An 18056-nucleotide genomic window follows, 5' to 3' on the forward strand; every position below is an offset into this window, starting at 1 on the left:
AGAAGTGCCCCCCTGTATAATGACAGGGGAAAGGGCAGCCTCCCCTCTCCTCTTAAACATGCTCCTGGAACACCTCCTCTGCCACTACTGTTTATCTGGTTAAAAATAAGCAAGCAAACAGATTGTGGAGTGTTTCTACAGGTCGTTTAAACAGGGAAGCACCTCCTATCTGAGTACTCTTGTCTCACTTTCATGTTATATAGACATCACATTTCTCTGAAAACCATATTCAACCTTTTTTATTTTTCTTGCAAAAACCACCTTAGAAACGCGGTGCATCTTCAGGAAGCCACATTTAATTGCAGCAGTGCAACAGGACACGCCTGGATTCGATTCCATTTGGACCTATGGAATGAAGGGGAGGAGGCCAAGAACCCAAGATCCCTCCCATATTTGCCTGATAAATTGAAACACTCCTCAGTTGATTTGGCAGGTCACCCTGACCTCCGGCTGAGGCACTCAAGCAGGTTTTGCAGCCAATGACTGGAAGGTCCCAGCTTATGTTGGAATCTGCTGGTTGCCAGGTTTCCTTTGTTTTTTCTTCTTCTTGACCTTGGATACACCAGTGTCCATCCCACTGGAATATTCAGATCGCAAGATCTCAGCAAGGCGATGTTTGCCATGGGTCTTCTTGAGAAGGTCAGACCTGGGCAGAGGGAAGAGAAGAGGAATTAGATTTCCTTCTCTCTGAAATGCTGCTAGGTGGGTTACTTATTTTACAGCCGTGGAAAGTGACATTTGCGCATTAGCAGAAGAACAGCTTCCTTTTCTTGAGGCTTGATTTGAAATTCTGTCTCATGCAAAATTAGATATTGTTGTGACAGGTTTTCACAAAGGTGGCAAAATATCATGCCGTTTTTAAAAGCAAGCCTTTGTTCTGTACAAATGCTCTTGCAGGGGCGGCGGGGAGAAGGAGGGAAGGTTGAGCGCTGAAGGCTGATGAATTAGGTGACACAGCAGTTTGAAAATTATAACAATAATAAAAAAAACCCTAACAGCCTTAAGACATTGAACAATGGAAACATTTTATAAACAGAGCTTAAATCCAGAGCTTGAAAACGCAAAAAACCCAAACAAGCAAGCAAAAAAAAAAAAGTCAGGAGTCTAAACCCAACAGACTCTTTTCTTGCAGTGTCCTGCAGACATCACATGCACCTTACAGCCTCCCTCTCCAGAGACCGGCTTTTGCAAAGGTAGCTGCATTCTGCCCAGCCACTAAACTCCAACATGGATCTCCCTGTAGCCCTAAACTGCCAGCTATAAATATAAAAACCCACTCAGCATTTTTCCACCACAAGTTCTGCCACTGTCCTGCTCTATAACCTTGGGCAAATCTCATCCTCATTGCTGCTATCACCCTCATTATTTAAACTGCCATCTCTTTGGTGCGGGACCCGTCATTCCCTACCATGTTCCCATGGTCCTGGGCACAACAGGATATCCACAGCTATTGGTGTCTGCACATCCCACTCTCCTCTTTATAGTAAGGACCAGTAACATCTCAAAATTTTCCAGAGAAGTGAACAGAAATCTATCTGTCCCTCTAAATATGAGGGAATTAAACCGAAGCCCCACATCCACGCCAGCGTGCATTTATGACAATACATGGACCTCAGCAGTCCTAAGGCCTTATAGCACTGCCTCTCATAGTTCCTTCAGGTGTCCAGAACCTTGTTGGGGATCACAGGAGAAGGAAGCATTTTTGGCTGCAGCAACAGAACGATCCATTCATCAGGCCAAACACACAAAGAAGGCAAGGGAAGCAAACTCTTGGCTGTCTGGGGTATTTGCTTGCCCCTTTTTCCACAGCTTGTTTTCTATCCCTGTGTAGGTTTCATGGCTGGAGTGGCTTGGAAGGCTGGATCAGAATGGTAAGAAGGATGGTGTGATGATTACCACTGAAAGATGGTTTTCCCTAGAAGAGAAAGCCTGGAATACACAGGTGAGAAGATTCTGCTACCTTCGGTGTAGTCTCCATTCTCACACTAAACATTCAAGCTCTGCATTGGCAGAAGGGCTAGAGACTGGATGTACCGGAGAGATAAGACGCACAGCCACCAGCCAGTCTGAACCCACAGAAAGTAAGGTAAAAAGACAGAATCAACTCAAAAGTGACCATACAGCTAACGAAGCAAACGTGCTGTTGGTAAAGCCGTACCTGCAGTACCTCCACAGCAGACGTGCCCTGTCAAACCGCCTTCCTGAATGCACAAGCCACAGCGGCACGGAGGGATGCTTGTGGGTGCACCCACAGTGCCAGGCCAGGCTGTGCCCTCAACCAGCCCAGCTCTGCTACAAAAACTTTGTAGTGCAGCTGTATCCTCTGCTCAGCCCCCTCCATCACTTGATAAAGTTTCTATTTGACACTTTCACTGTGTCTCCAAGCATTTACTACAGTAACTTGAGGGTTACCAAGCAACAGATCAGTTTACTTAACAACAGGGAACTATCTGCTGCAAAAGGACAAGTAATCCACCAGTAGCTGCCGGGCTGAGTTTCAGCTCAGCAGGGAGGTTGTCCAACACTTTATTATCAATCAGGTGAAATCGTTGCCCAATTAGTAAATCAATACCCCCTGCTGCGGTGATCAGCTGTACACAGAAAAGCAAGGATGCAGGGAAAAGGGAGGTTTCTCCCTCTAACCAGGGCCACCAAAAAAAAAAAAAAAAAAGAAAAAAAAAATCAATGGGGCTGTGCTGTGGATCCTGTGCTGATCACTGAGAGAAGAAAAGCAGCTGTCAAGGCCCTGTTTAACCACGAGATGGAAGAGCCACAGGCAACAGCAACAGTCTGCAGTGACAGCACACCAGGAAAAGTGCACCAGGTCAGGATCCCTGTCCAGATTCTGATTCCTGTTGTAAACCTGTGAATTCCCCTCTCTGCTCAACTGGTGAAAGTCTCTGGGGCTCTGCCAGAGCAATCAAGATAACGTCGGCGAGGAAAGGCACCCTGTGGTTATGAGACAAAGCCCAGGAGAACAGAGCGAGACCTTGATACTCACCCTCTGAGCATCCTTGGGCAAGGTATTTAATCTCTCTGGCCTTCATGTCCATTCTCTCACCTCATAACCCGGGATGACTGCATTTTCCCTGTTGCTAAAGGCTGGTGTGATGTTAATTTAAGAGAGCTGTGTGATGATACTGGATACTGTGGCAAAAAGCTTCACAGAAAGGCTGTAAATGTAAGATGCATTTGCAACAGACAGAACCCATGTTCCCGTCACTGGATAAACACATGGATTGTCAGCATCTCTTCCTGTGATCTCATGTCTAGGTATCATGCTATGTTGAGCCCTAATGAGAACACATCATGTTGATAATGGGCAGAGAAATCCCCAGCCCTTTAAATCCCTCCCTCCAAACACAACAGCCAGTTTTTAGGTGGGGAACTACAAAACAGTGCAGCTAAGGGGAACTTGCAGGGGAAAAAAGAATCACTAATGACTGACCCATCCCAATGCGCTACAGTGCCAAGATTTCAGCAGGGCTTAAAGGAGAAAGGAATGTTCAAATGGATGAGAAAATAGCCACTTTTATTAGCTGGGGGAAAATGAGACAGGAATAGAGAAGTCATAACTCAGAAAATGAAACAGCCCCAACACGTGAGTTAGGAAGAACCTGTCCCTGAACACACGCTATTTGACTTCTCTGTGTTACTGTCCAGCACACTGGGTGTTGAGTGCTGTGACATATTGGATGCCAGGCAGAAGCACCACTGGACTATTACTCTTTTACGCTAGATATGGGATATCAGGACTCCCATAAAAGACAGATGGGAATTGGTAAGTAGTCAGCGGAGCCAGCAGAGATGAGTTAGCATCACCTTCTAACTTCAAGTGGGGGACACATCATCCCTTCATTTGCAAGGCTTAACCCTAGACCCAACCACTGTTTTGGGCTTTATGTTCCAGGTACAGGGCAAAAACCGTATCGATAACCCCAAGATCTATCTAATCACCTCATTATCAAGGGGAGAGAAAGGTGCTTTGCACAGTGAGGAAGGGAAGGCAGAGAGCCTAGTAATCACTTGGCACGGTCTGAGAAAGCTCCCCTCCTCCTCATGGAGACAGAGGAAAGAATAAAAGACCCAGGTTTACAGCTGCCTGTGCACATCTGTAATTAAGTTGCAACCTCACAAAAGCTGGTACCAAGAGCCTCAGCAGAGAGACAATAAGGAAACAGAGGAACTGACCCCAGATGACTTTGTTATAACCTGAAAGGTTGGGAAAGACCAGGCCAGAGACAAACTTTTAAAGACAAAAAAAGCTCTGTCCTCCTCCAGAAAACTGGAATGATTTTATTTACTCTTTAAACATGAGAAACTCGTGAATCTTGCTAAATACATCACTGAATGATGAAAAGGCAGGAGAGGAGCATCCGGAAGAAACAAGAGAGAAAAAGTGTCCAGCAAAGGAAAGAGAATAAAATCCTTCTTTCCTCTGCTTCAGTTTCCTTCTACCTCCACCTGCAGAGCCACTCCCAGCATGCTGCTCCCCTTCCCCATCCCACTCAGGAGCCACAGTGATCTGCAGGGGTGCTGGTGCTGCCCAACCCTCCATCTCAGAGAAAATCTGAATGATTTGGACCAGTTTCCTTTTCCGGCCCCTTGACTCTCAACTCTTTGCTTTGTTCAAGACTATCAGAAAAGATTCAAGGCAAATCTTTTTTCACATCATAAAAAAACCCCCAAACCCAAACAGGTGAATACAGCATAGGTGATTAGCCTGAAATCCTCTCTGTTGTTTCCAGCTATGTCTTCGGCTCTGCCACACAACACTAACTCACCACAGAAGTCCCACCTAGCTTACGTGCAACACAACTTCAACACACTCAGTTTGTGACTTCCACACACCTTGGGTGATCGATGGCTTTGTGAGCTTTGAAGACACCATCTGCTGAATTCCACAATTACTCGCAACAAGATGGTAGAGTAACAGAGACTATACTACAGCAAAAAAACCCCAAGACAAGTATACTGAAGTAAGCTTTGAGGATGTTCAACATAGCTGAGATCCTGTGGACAGCTCCAAGGCACAAACAGAAGAGGCAGAAAAGCATACACAAACTGTTCTGTTTCTATGTAACGTCCCATTCACCTCCCAAGCATTATTGATAAGATCATAAGAATGATCAAGTTTCACCAGCTGATTTTGTCAGATTGAATTTGTTACAATATGCAAACCATGATCCTGGATGTGGAGACTCTCATTCAGGTGTGAAAGGACCAAGTGACAACAGTAAGAAAAGGAATGAGTATCTGACACCGTTTTTCATTTTAATTTCAAAATTCTAATACGTATGTTTCATTGACACATCTGCGTCATTAGAGAACTAATCACAAGCTGATCTCCAAGCCAAAAACTCCTGCATGCCAAAGTAGTGGTACATATACATGCATGGTTTCTTGGATATCATTTGATGGCTCAGAAGATGCCTGCTAGCCTTTCTACCTAAATGGTGAGCGAGCTTGTTCTTAGAGATGTCTCCTTCAACTTGGTTGGCATTGCTGTCTGTTCCTTTGTCTTGAGCTGTGTGAAATGCTGGTGCAATGCAGTGCAGCAACTGTAGTGACCTTTAACCAACTCACAGCATCTGCGGCAACCAAAGGCTCCCAAATTGCTCCAGCTGAGGAAGAAGGAATACAAAGTTCTGACGCACAGTCCCAGAACTCATGGTGTGTCTTTGGAGGAGACAGGAGTAGGCTGTCATTTATCAGAAAACATTTCAACATGGATCGCGCTATCAATCTGCCTGACAGCATCTCCAACAGCTCTTTGAAATTGTGCCAGCAAGAGAGCTGGGTTACCTCTGGGCCAAGGCTGCTGCAACACCTGCTTTTTCTACTTACAGCGTTGGATGAACCATCTGCAGCCAATGCAACCCTGTTTGGGTTGGTTTTTCTGTTGTTTTTTGCAGAATGGGGGCAAGAAATTCATCAGCAATCCTACACTGCTCTCGACAATTCAACAGATGGCCTAGGTATTCTGTTATCAGCTGATGCAAATGCTAGCTTGAGAAGATCAAGGAAAATTATTACCCAGTCAGACTGAGCATCAAGCACTGTTCCAGAACAGTCAGAGCAGAGCAGTCTTCATGCCAAGACATGCTAAACAGTCAAGTCCACCTTACCCCTACTGAAGTCAACTGTATTTCACCTACACAGAAGGAGACAAAACCCCACAGTTTCACTACCATCCCTTGGTCTTCACCCTATGGAGAAAGGACGAAAGCACCACTGGGAGGCTGGGAACCTCCCAGGATTCTTGCTTCTGTCAGGCTCTTTCTCAGCCTAAAGGGCAGAATATATTTCAATTAGAGAGAGCTGATAATTTTTTGGTGCGTATCAAACAGCACAGAGGTTTTCCAGCTCCATGTGCAAGCTTGCTCAAAGATGGAGCAAAGGCTCTGTGCTGCGGCCGTGGTGGAACAGAAAAGTAATAAAGGGCATTGCCGCATGCAGATAACAATCAGATGGATTTTACAATTATAAAACTTTAATTTCATAACAGGACTTTTTTATAACATCATGATGTGCTAAGCAGGACTCATCTGTGTCCCTGAACTGCCTTAATGAAGGGTGATGGTGATGTTTCCTTTCACAGCAGCCGTGTCTCTTACTCTAATTTTTGGATCCGTTTGCACTCCAGTCCATGAATACATGCTCTTACCTGAGCTCCAGTCTGGCTTTCTAGAGCAGACTGCCCAAACTAAGTGAAATTCCCAGTGGGCGGAATTCCAAACTTGCATTTTTACTAATTAAGTGATATTAGGAAAGCTGTAAATGGCATGCAAAAACTGGCAGGCAAACTGCTTCTAATGATTAGAGAATTGCTGTGCAGGGACACCCAGCTGCAGCCTTGATTCGCAAGCCCTGTCAATAGAAGCATTAGTCTTTCCAAAATTGTCAATGCCAAGACGTTCAAAAGTGGAATCAAGGACACGAGGTAGAAGAGAAAGTAAAATGCTACTAGCTTTCACCCAAAGGAGACCGCTGCCCTAGCCATACAAAGGGGACACACAGGGCTATAAGGTGTATTTCCCAGGAGGAGTCTAATTCTATCTGACCACTAAAAGCTGAAGAATGAATTAGCACAATAATCTTGTAGCCAAAACCTTAAGGGCATGATGATATCCATTTTCAGAGCAATGGCAACGTAATACTGATGTAAATCAATCCCCTCAAACAGAAGCACCCTGGACACCTTTTCTTGATCCCATTTTAGTTAAGGGTTGGACTTAAACTCTGAAGCATGAGGGGATTTTCACCTTAATTTTTATACTCACTTTTTGCACATGCTGTAGCAACTATGAATTGATACTCATATGTAAATTAAATCTTTCTGAGCACTTCTGGCATCAGAGGTATCCTGTAGCAGCGAGTTCCACAGAATCTATCCAACTTAAAGATTTATCTCTTTCTTTGTAATGGCTTGAATTCACAAACAAGGCAAATTAAGTTGCAACTCCTCATTACAGCGAAACCCTTTGGGGACATACACCAGTCTTCCAGAGCTCAAAAGAAGAAAACAGACCATCAGTTGCCACAGAATCCCATAAATGCAAAAGATTGAGTAGCACAGGGATGGTTGGTGGAGTGGCAATAGGTCTTTGGCATCTGCATTGTGAAAGAGTCAAAAGACATGTCTATCTGGCATGTCAGCTACTTCCTGTGCATGCTGCTTCTCTGCAGTGAACGAAAGACAGTTAATCCCTCAATGGAAGTGGGATCAGCTTCCTTGCATCTACCCTTCAGTAAAAGCATGAGCCCAGACACTTACTAAGCTGATGTACTGTAACTTAATATACAGTATCTGGTTCACGCGCTCATCTCTTACCTAAACACAACATTTCAACTTTCAAAAAAATCACGAGCAATTATTTTTCCATCTTCAGATCAAGTTTTGCAAGAACCACTACAGCTAAGGGGACAGTTGGTTTGCGCAAAGAGGTTTAAAAAATACATGAGTTTTACATGTGCATTCAGAAGGAGAGGGCTGCTTCCACATTTCAGCACTGAACCATCACACACCTGGCTGCTCTGTCTTCCTGTCTCACCTTCCCCAAGCAGGCTCTCCAAGGAGGCGCTAAGCACAAAAGGAGACTTCAAAAGAAATGACAAGTTTTCTTTGTCCTCTTAAGGAAACATTTAATGATTGCCTTTACCCCATTTTCAACCTGGACTGCCTGTTCTTTATTCTCTGGGCAGGTGCTGAGAGATGAGGCTTTAGTGAGCAGACTGATTAAAAACAAGTATCGAATGTTTGGAGACAATGTGTAATACGACAACCAACACTCATGGTATCACGTGAGAAATATAATTAAAAAGACTGCTCTGTGACTATGCTGTTGTAATTTCAAGCTTGCATTTTACCATTAAAAACCATTTGTCTTCTAAATGGTAGGCTAAATTCTGCTTTCTGCTTTGTCAGTGTGAAATCAAAAGCAATTCTCTGTAAGTTAACAGCACTATCTTGAATTTATGCTAGTGGAGACTAAATTTGAATCTATATTCACTTTCTCTAAACTATCCTATAAATACTAATATATCTTCTCTTTGTTTTTTTTTTTTTCCAAGCACACACAGAGAAAGTTGATTAGAAACAAGTTTCACAGGCAAGAACAATTGTTGCACGTCACAACTTTGGCTATTTCTGCAGGGTCTTAAATTTCCAGATGCTCCCGGATTTGAAATCTGGAGCTTGAGCCGTGACGAACCTGTGCAAAGTCTGCCCACTTTCCCTGAGCTGCAATTATATGATCCACGTGCAAATGAGCTTTCAAATCACTCTCAGACCATTTGTTCTAACACCTCCACATCCCCCAACCCCATGCGTCCTGTGCATAAACTACCTACTGTATCTTGAGCTTGTCTGTACTATAATAGGATGAAGACTTGGGGAGGAGGAACGCCGTCTAAAAGAGGTTCGTAACAAGGGAAAAAGTAGCTCTAACAGAGTAGCAACATCATAGGAACAGAGAGAGGCATTGTTGCAGGCCAAGTAATCCTGTGACACGCTACTGTCAGTCATAGCTTGACACCCTGCTGGGCCAGCAAGACATCAAAGCCCACCCCATACCATCTTACATGCTCTTTATCGGCTAATCAGGCTATTCTTCCTGAAATAAAGCTCCGTTAAATCCCCTGCTCACAGGGGCATTCCCATCCTGTTGCCCATCTGCTAGTGAGGGTCAGCTGAAGCAGGAGGCAGATCAGTGGCCTGTCCCTGGTGGCTTCTCAAAGCAGGACAATGCGGTCTCCAACTTTTTATTTTAAAGTCCCTTCCCCTTGCATTTTTTTTTCCCCGCAAGATATGTACATGTGCAAGAGATGTCACTAGCCCAGGAACAATTATGTGGATTAGTGCTTTAATTGCATGGGTAACGTTTGCTAATGGAGTTTGCAGCAACAATTATATGGAAAGAGTCACGACTGATACTGATAAAAAAAGATTTTCCTCCTTTGAATTATTGCAGGGATTTTACTGGCAAGCCAGAGGTTCGTATCCTGCCGTTGCGCTAGGGAAGACAGCGAGCCCTTAACATTGTAATCTCAAAAGGGAGGACTATCTATCCTATGGAACCAACTCAAAGTAGCTAGGATCGGACATACTGAGCACCTTCAGCTCCATTTCAAGCAGAGAAGAGAATTCAGGGCTCTGCTCCTCCAGAAGCATCAGGGAGTCTCAAATTCCTTACACAGGAACGAGTACCCAGGAACAGCCCTGTCCGCATACCAAAGAGGACAGAGCTGTAACTCTAGGTTTGCTACAGACTCTTCCTGGGAGAGATCCCACATGATTTTGCAGAAATGCTTTTGCCAGAACTACTTAAATCTACAGGCAGCAGAGCACAAGTTTGTAGAAGGATCATTTCTACCAACAGATCTGCCTTTTGATTTGGGCTTGTACTTATATAACTACAGTCCATCATATAATTAATAACTTAAAAAAATACACTGCAGTCCTCCTCTTTCCTTCAGGTACTAAGCTAATGTCATCTTAGGGAGAAGAATAAGTAGTCCAAGCTGCAGCTGACCATTCTGAGAGGAGGGACACAATTTGTCCCATGGCATATCTGACAGCCAGGAAACTGCTGGTAGAACTGCAGGAGAAAGCCTACAAAAGACTGCCTGTCTAGTGTAGAAAAGGTGATAAAAAAGGCCAGAGGAGGCCACAGAAGGCCTTTAAAGACAGTAAGACACATACTTTGCTCCTGATGCAATGGTATTTTGTCAAGGCCAGGAAGGAAGATACTATCTTGTGAGATAAATCAGCACTCATACAGCCTTACTCATAATGCGCAGGACAGTCAACTTCAAATTTGAGAAGTGAAAATATTCATTTCTCTGCTATTTCCTTGATGCTTTTATCGTCCCATGCCCTACACCAACAGCAAGTACTTACGAGCACAGCTATATCTGTGAGAGCCTTTCCCTAGACAGGGATGAGGACAAAGAGTTGCTACTGCAGTTGATCCTGAGCCAGGGATCATAGCTCTCTGTAGGACCACGCGACTGGAAGTAAGGATGTGAATGGAAAAAATGTGGCAGCTTCTACTATGGAGGTGCTTGGTCATGACAACAGGACTGCTGCTGGATCTCTAGCAACCAAGACCTGCGCAAGAAAGAGAACCACTCCAATGTATGGGAAGTCTCATGCTTCGCTCTGGAACACTGCCTGTACTCTTCCTCATTCTTCAAGGTAGCTCTCGACTGAAGTATAAATAAATAAAGATTAGGCTGTTTCTGCTCATAAGACTCATAGAAGATGGTGTTTTTCAAGTGCTCAGAAAATGGAAAAGCTGCAGCAAAACCCAGGCTAGCCTATGTAGGTGCATCTCCACACTTAGCAGCTTCCTTCAAAAAAGAGCATCTTTATCACAAGTCAAACTACAAAGTGAGCTGCTTGTTTTTGTTTTGTTTGTTTTAGTTTTTTTTTTAAACTGAATTCCCACTCAATTGTGCAACCAAGTTGGTTTAATAAATGTAACTTTTAGGCTCTCTAAAGCCATTAGAAAAAGGGGAATGAAACAACAGCTCAGAGAGCAATGCAACCTAAGCCAATGGCTCAACATGATTTAGCCTCTCAGGAACGATCACACGTGACCTGCCCACGGCAGGGTGGTGGGACTAGATGACCTCTGAAGGTCCCTTCCAACCCAAACCATTCTATGATTCCTGGAGTAAGCACAACAACCTTGAGGAGTAAAGCACACCATAGCTTGTCATGTGGTGTTCCTCAGCTCAGGAACATCAAGTTGGCCTACCTTTTTGGTCTTGGTTTGGTTTTCTTCTTTGAGCCTGCAGTTGGAAGAGCAGTCAGGTTCTGGGGGGCATCTCTCAAGCCAAAGCTCTTGGCCACATGACCCAGGTGGAGAGATTTGATGTGGAAGATGTGCTTGAGGTTCCTGGGATAGGTGGTGTAGGCACAAAGGAAAGACTGCAGTGCTGAGGAGGGGGGAGGAAAAAAAAAAAGTGAATTCTGTTTGCTACTGCATTTTTTTTATATATATACTTAAAGATTCAGCTGTTCCAGCTGAAAGGACATTGGTCTTGTCCTTTGGGACACCTTCTGGTCAGCAGCTGGTAGAAAAGGTTGGTATGTTAAAAGTCTGTGAAGGTTGTATAGTACTAGTACAATCCCAAAAGGAGAAGGTAGGTGGTGGAGAAGTGTTAGGAACTGAAACAAAGCTACATTAAGTTGCATTAGGTTTGTCTCTTGCAAGGACACTCTTTCTGCCAGAAAGGGTGATGTTTGTAGCCCATCTCACAAGAAGAGTCATTGACATCAAATAGTAGCAGATAACGGGAGAGAGGGAATAGAGATACAGGGATGAAGAGAGGGAAAGAGAAGCATGGAGATGGCACAGGAAGACTCCTCTGATATTACAGTCCCAGTAGTCCATGCATTTTTCACCAGTTACTAGCTAGTCCCTTATAAATATCTGAGAGCCAGATGGATTTCCTGACTCATCATCGCACTGAGAACAGAGCTCACCTTCTCAAAAGGGAAAAATAATAGAATTGCATGCAAATTTCCCTTCACATCTTTATATTCCTGTAATGCCCTTCCCTCAGGGCTCATTGCTCTAAAGACGATCATCCACTAATACGAACACTACCACTGCTCCTCGATGTACCTGGAACATTAACTACACTCAGGCTGTCCTCTCTGCTATGGGGAATAGAAGGACTTTTAGGAAGGAAACTCTACAGCTCAGAAAATGCCTCCTTTCAATCCCCTGCTGCTCCTCTGTGTGCTAAATCTCCTGTGTCCCCCCCGCCCTCACTCCAACCACCACCTACATCCTTCTCTCCCTCTCAACCCCTGACAGCAGCAAGCTCTAAACTCTAACCTCTCCTGCCCTTGCCTGTTGAGCCACCGGACCAGCAAGTTTGCCCACAGCTTATGTCTAATCTCTTGGCAGCAGCCGGAGATTGGAGTTTATGAACAGTAATAAAAATGTCATTTTAGCAGATCAGCTCCTGGAAGGACCCAGGGAATCCATCAAAGCTCTGTTTACTGAGTAAAGTGAACTCCTTTTCCCAATCGATGAGAAGAAAAGATTGAGTTTTTTGCACCTTCTTCCCAATTTCACAACACTACTCTTTTAGAGGCATCTGAGCATCAAGAGACCTGTGTTTTCCCAAAAAGAGAATGCTAAATTCCGAATACCCCGTCTTGGTGTCTCATCTGAAGGCCATCCTTCTGAGGGCTTATAAACCAGCTCAAATGCTCTCAGAAACCCTATTCTGCTGCTTTTTTTCATAAAGTTATTGGTCAAATTCACCTGCTATGAGAAGGTGTAACTCTTCAAAAGGAACAATATGAACTTGCTCCCACTCTGAACTCGGTCCTGCTGGAGCTAATATAGCTGTCTTTCTCGCAGCTTTTGAAAAGGTTGATACTAAAGATCCTGTTATTCTGAAGGCTGCGCTCACCTCCCACAGTTCTCCAGATAGGAAAGGCTGCTGGTACTCACTCCCCAGATCAGAGTTAGAGAATCAAAGCGTCAAAGGCCTCCCTCTTCCCAAAGTCCTGATAGACAACTGCCAGATCCAGTCCTGAGTCAGAGCATGCAAAACCAGGGAGAGCTGCAAGACACTAACCCAAAGCTGAACTAACAGCCCTGCCGTACCAGCAGGTTGAAACCTCAGCTCATGCAACTGTCTTACCTCTGAGGAGCTCAGAGCTGCTAACGTTCATTACAGCACCCATGAGATTTAAATGAAGACCTTTGTGGGTGTGATTCTTTTTTAAATCTTTACTATCAGGTCTTTAGATCTCTCAGTGTTGCCAGAGTCATGTTTTCTGGCTTTTATGTGCAATTATAGTGGCCAGATATTAAAAGGTTTTTTTTTTGTTTTTTGTTTGTTTGTTTTTTGTTTTTTTTTTTTTAAGTTGAAATTCTTTCATAATTTTGTGATCAAAGAGATAGAGCTTTATGAAAACAACTCAAAAAGACTGGTAACAGTGCTGGTCAGGCTGTAATTCACATAAAAGGTACCTCATCTTAACACCACAGGAGCAAACTACCTGAGCTATTACAGTTTTTTGCCACACCAACATGAGTCTAAGGCAACATATACTAGCCTGGGGTGGGATTCAGGCTTGCGCTCATGTAAGAGAGTGGATTTAGATTGGTCCTTTGCACCTGTGCATCCTCACTTTTCTATAGGAAATATAAGTGTGGAAAGTCAAAGGAAAAGAAAAAGAGCGCGCTACATATGATGGAGGTTAGACAGGTTGGTTTGTTGTTTTTTTAAACAGGGGACAAGAGGGTAATGAGCTATGAAAGTGAGACAGGTGACATAACCTGTTCACCATGCTCTCAGCCGGCAGCCAGTTCCCAGTGCTGGCCCCAGAGCGCAGCCTCAGCCACACGGCTGGATAAACCGGTGGAGGCATTTTGCCAGCGTACAGAGCATGTGGGAGCAGGAAGGAAGAATGCACCAAAACCGCCACAGATTCAAGCATTGTGCCACAGCAGTGGGCTCCTGTAACTCTGTTTCCTTCTCAACACACGGGTGCTGAGGACAGAAAGGATGAGGCAAAATGCTCAACTATTGGCTACAAAATGGGGAAACATGGAGGAGAAAAGCAGGATTTGCTTCCCTACCCTTTCTGTAACCCCAGTGGCATGAAGGATCAGAGTCTCCTGAGCTCTATCTGTCCCCACAGCTCCAAAACAGAGTACCTGTCACCATGCAACCCTTCGGACGGGAGTCCTCCATTTCCCAAAAGGGACTCCACACTTCATGAGATTCGTCCTTCAGGTAGCAGGGCCCAGCCGTACCCCTCCTCCCATCCATCTCACTGCTGATCAGTCAATCAAGTTTGAAGGGCAGCACCTTCACTGAACCATTTGATTTGAGTTTGGAAAACATGGGACTGAGAGGCAGAAGGGGTGAGTGGGCAGGGAGCCACTCGCCTTTTGAAAGCAGGCTGCAGTGAAAACACTGCTTATTAACATTGACTAGGTCAGAAAATGGGGAAAAAGAGAAAAAGAGAGAGAAACAAATGCATCTCTGGCACAGTTTCCAATTGATTGTCTGCCATGAAAGCAAAAGCCAGCTGCCATGTTAATTATTCATGATGCCTGGCGCAGAGGGGAGGAAGAGGGGGCTTATGGAAGCCACTCAGCAGTGGAAAATTTGCATATGTAGATAGCAGAGTAGGAAAAAGAGGTGGAGTGCTCCTGTACAAGATAAATGGGATGCACAACATTTCAGCCTTTCCTGATATATTTTCTGCACTTCTTGTCCGTGGCTAAAAAAGTTATTAGTGCCGAGGTCAGCAACAAGTGTGCGTGGGGGGTGTCTGTGTGTGTGTGCGCACACAGTGACATACGCTGTATAGAGAGAAACCACAGAGGTTTTTTTAAGTGTGACCTGAGCCATTCAGTTGTTCTCCCTGTCACAGTCATTTCAGGTTAGAAGTTTGCACGGGGTATAAGGAATCCCAGGGGAGCAACAAGAAGCTCACCCATGCAGAATCAAGGATTTGATCATATTAGTCACGTGCTTTGAGATCGCGGACTTAAAAGTGCAGCTATAGAAGTAATTACACCAGTCAAGTAGCACAACACACCTGGAAATGGGTGCAAGCAAGCCACTTGTGTAGCAAGCCTTTCGCTGTAGGAGAAAGGTATTTTGAAACCCTGAGGAAAAAAATCAGCACTGCAACTGTTGGAGGGGGGGTGAGAATCAGTACAGTGACACGCAGTGGCAGGGGGTAGAGCAAAGAGTGAAACAGTAGGATTTCAAATACCTCGCCCATCAATACAGCCATGCATCATTAAAAGCACGTAGAATAATTTGGGGTAAGCAGGTAGTTACAGTACGAGCTCTAGTTGTTCTGCTATGTCATCATCTAACAAGTTAGTAAAACATTCAGAAAAAACCAGCACTTTTGACCTCTTGAACAATGACTTCTCATGATTCCAAACAATTTTGATGCTGAACTTAACTTCTATCCTGAGAACAGCCTTCCCTTATCCAGTTTCTATGATGACATTGTACAGCTCAAAGGCCAGTTTCCCCATTTGGTTTTGGACCCCTTAGTATGTGATTTATGTAGTTTAGCACATATGGTACACTTATATCACACTTGTATGCACACGCATACAGCAGGTATATATAATGGTAAACAGAAATGATGTAGAACATTAAAATTCATCTCATCAGGACCCCTCTCATCCAAACCTAACTGGAAACGCTGCAGAACTGAAATCAACAGGACTTCTATGCAAGCTTAGACAGCAGGATTTGACTCAGATCAAAGTGACAAATGAGGTGAAAAAGAAAACAATGAGGAAGGGAGACATGTGGGAAGAGAAGACTCAAAAAAAGGGGAAAGGCTCTAGTCCTATACATTGTGAGCAAAAGTAGTTTAGTCTCTTGCATAAAGAGTTTGCATTTTATGGACTTGTCTCAATATTTAATAACCAAATTCCAAGTAATTGTCAAGGACCTTTGGGGCCTGACTTCCCACATTCCCTTTACAACAACTATTCAGTTTACAGGTGCACCCAAATCAGCCTTACTGGGCAACAGAACAGTACATAGGAGTGCCTACATTGCACCACTTTTTTGGCTCCTCTCAGGAGACTACTTAGTGTTTATTTTCCTACTACATCCCTGGCAAGTTTTTCATCTTTCCCCAAAATTCACCTTCCTCTGGATTTTCCAAACTGAGAAGCAGAAGGGAAGAGTTTCTTGTACTGCTCAGTGACAACTGCTGTGCATCCTGCTTGGCAAAGATGGGAGATCAAATCCCAGATTTGCACCTAGCTACAATTATTATTAAATCCGTCCCAGTTTTTCTTCTTCCTGCCTTTTTGAGTATGTGCCCTCTCTCTCATTTTTCTTCCATCCCACACAACAACCTCCAGTCTAAGATCCTTGCCTGTTAAGAGCTGCTCCCAAGGCATTCTGTCTTACAGGCTTCAAATTCATCCCTGGTGTAAACTGAAAGCATCTAGTGGGTATTGCACCAGGATGTGGTTAAGCAGGTCACCCATGACCTTCCCAGCATAACACACAATCTATTCACTCATGTGACTGGGTCAGAGCCCTTGGATGTGAATCCTATCGAAAGCCAAGATTAAACCTCATTTGCACATAATATGGGAATGCAAGAAATTAACATTTAATATCATCACAAAGCCTTCTGGGCCCATCTCAACCCCCTACAGAGCCCAATGGCCCCAAAATGTTTCTTCCAGGCCTTTTCCCTGAAGCTTTCCCCAGAAGAAAACCTTGGCAGCTTATATGAGCCCTTCTGGAATAAACCGAAAAGAAACGCACTGACCTTTCTTTGCCCACCGGACAGTCCCCTCGCTGGAGTGAACGTAATTTTCAAATTTTGTCTGCAAGACCGTGGCCCGCTCCCGGACTTCCTGAGGGTCTGTGCCACAGGATTTCTGCAAGGGCGGTGGGAGGATTAGAGGAAAGAGAGAATTTGAGTCAGGAATAATGAAGCAGTTTACAATAGATTTAATAACAGTAAAATCACACAGTAACCACCCAGGGGCCAACAAAGGTAATCCTCTCAATATTACTAGAGAAAAAAAATATAGATAAAGATGTTAAAGTCAAAGCAGCCAGTGAGCGCTGTGTGGTGAGGAGAGCAAATCAGTTTTAATTCTGTGTTTTCTAACATCTATCACGTATCTTTTTTCCCCTCGCCTTTTTTTTTTTTTTTTGCAGATTCAACAGGCCAGATACCACTGCTTGTTTCCACTGGAGTTATTTGGAATAACTCCCCCTAGACTCTGCGCTAACAGTTTTAGACTGATGTTGCAAGTTCCCCTGTGCAGTTCCCCAAAACACCTGGCCTATTCTTGGCACTTGTGGGACCGGAGATCTATGTTCACTCCCAAGCTCCAGAGAACGGACCAAATTCAGTACCTGTGAACAAAGCCAACTAAATGAACTTCTCACTATTGATGCCCACATGAAGTTTTCTCACTATCAACAAGTCATACTTAACTGTAACTGCCATCACGTGGTTCCTCTAGAATAAGACAAGCCCCTTGCACCAAGAGCATGACAGAAGAAACTTCCTCAAACCATCAGGGCAATGTTGCATGTGCTCAAGCTTTCCCAGGATCAGACTGTATGATGCAGTTCAGGAAATGGAAAACAAACATTCCTGGGAGCAAGCTGTTACTGGGAGGAGAAAAGAGGCTGTCTCTCTCTCTAAAGTACCCAGGCAGAGAAAGGAAATGTGGACAAGAAAACAAGAGAATTTTTGATGGAAAGTTGACAGCAAAGTGCAAAGCCAAGCATCTATGGATGTGAACCTCTCCCAAGAAAGGGCCACAGTTCTCAAAAGCTACTCAGACAGGAACCAGCATCCAAGTCTAAGAGTGCCAGATCCAAGGCAGTAACTTGATACTGGTCAGCCCTCTCAGCTGACCAGGGCTGACTGAAAACAAACATCCAGCTCCCGCGATTCTGTACTAGGCCTGTGCCAAGGCAACAATCCTATTGTTTCTCCCCGGCAGATTTGCATGCTAATGCTGCAAAACCCTCCTTCCCTCGCAGCTGCGAGC

At 44.3% G+C, this 18056-nt stretch overlaps 1 protein-coding gene across 1 annotated transcript in view; it reads right to left on the reverse strand.

Moving 5' to 3' along the window:
• Positions 1-227: 227 nt before the first annotated feature.
• DDX31 (DEAD-box helicase 31) overlaps positions 228-18056 on the reverse strand; it is a 50505-nt gene continuing 32676 nt past the window's right edge. Inside the window, exons 18-20 of the mRNA XM_050908183.1 lie at positions 16811-16922; positions 11265-11445; positions 228-646 (exon numbers count right to left, since the gene is read on the reverse strand). Coding sequence (XP_050764140.1) covers positions 499-646; positions 11265-11445; positions 16811-16922 — 441 coding nt within the window. The 3' untranslated portion in view covers positions 228-498. The remainder of the gene's footprint in view (positions 647-11264; positions 11446-16810; positions 16923-18056) is intronic.

Source organism: Gymnogyps californianus, chromosome 18, assembly GCF_018139145.2.
Source record: "Gymnogyps californianus isolate 813 chromosome 18, ASM1813914v2, whole genome shotgun sequence".
Classification (NCBI taxonomy): domain Eukaryota; kingdom Metazoa; phylum Chordata; class Aves; order Accipitriformes; family Cathartidae; genus Gymnogyps; species Gymnogyps californianus.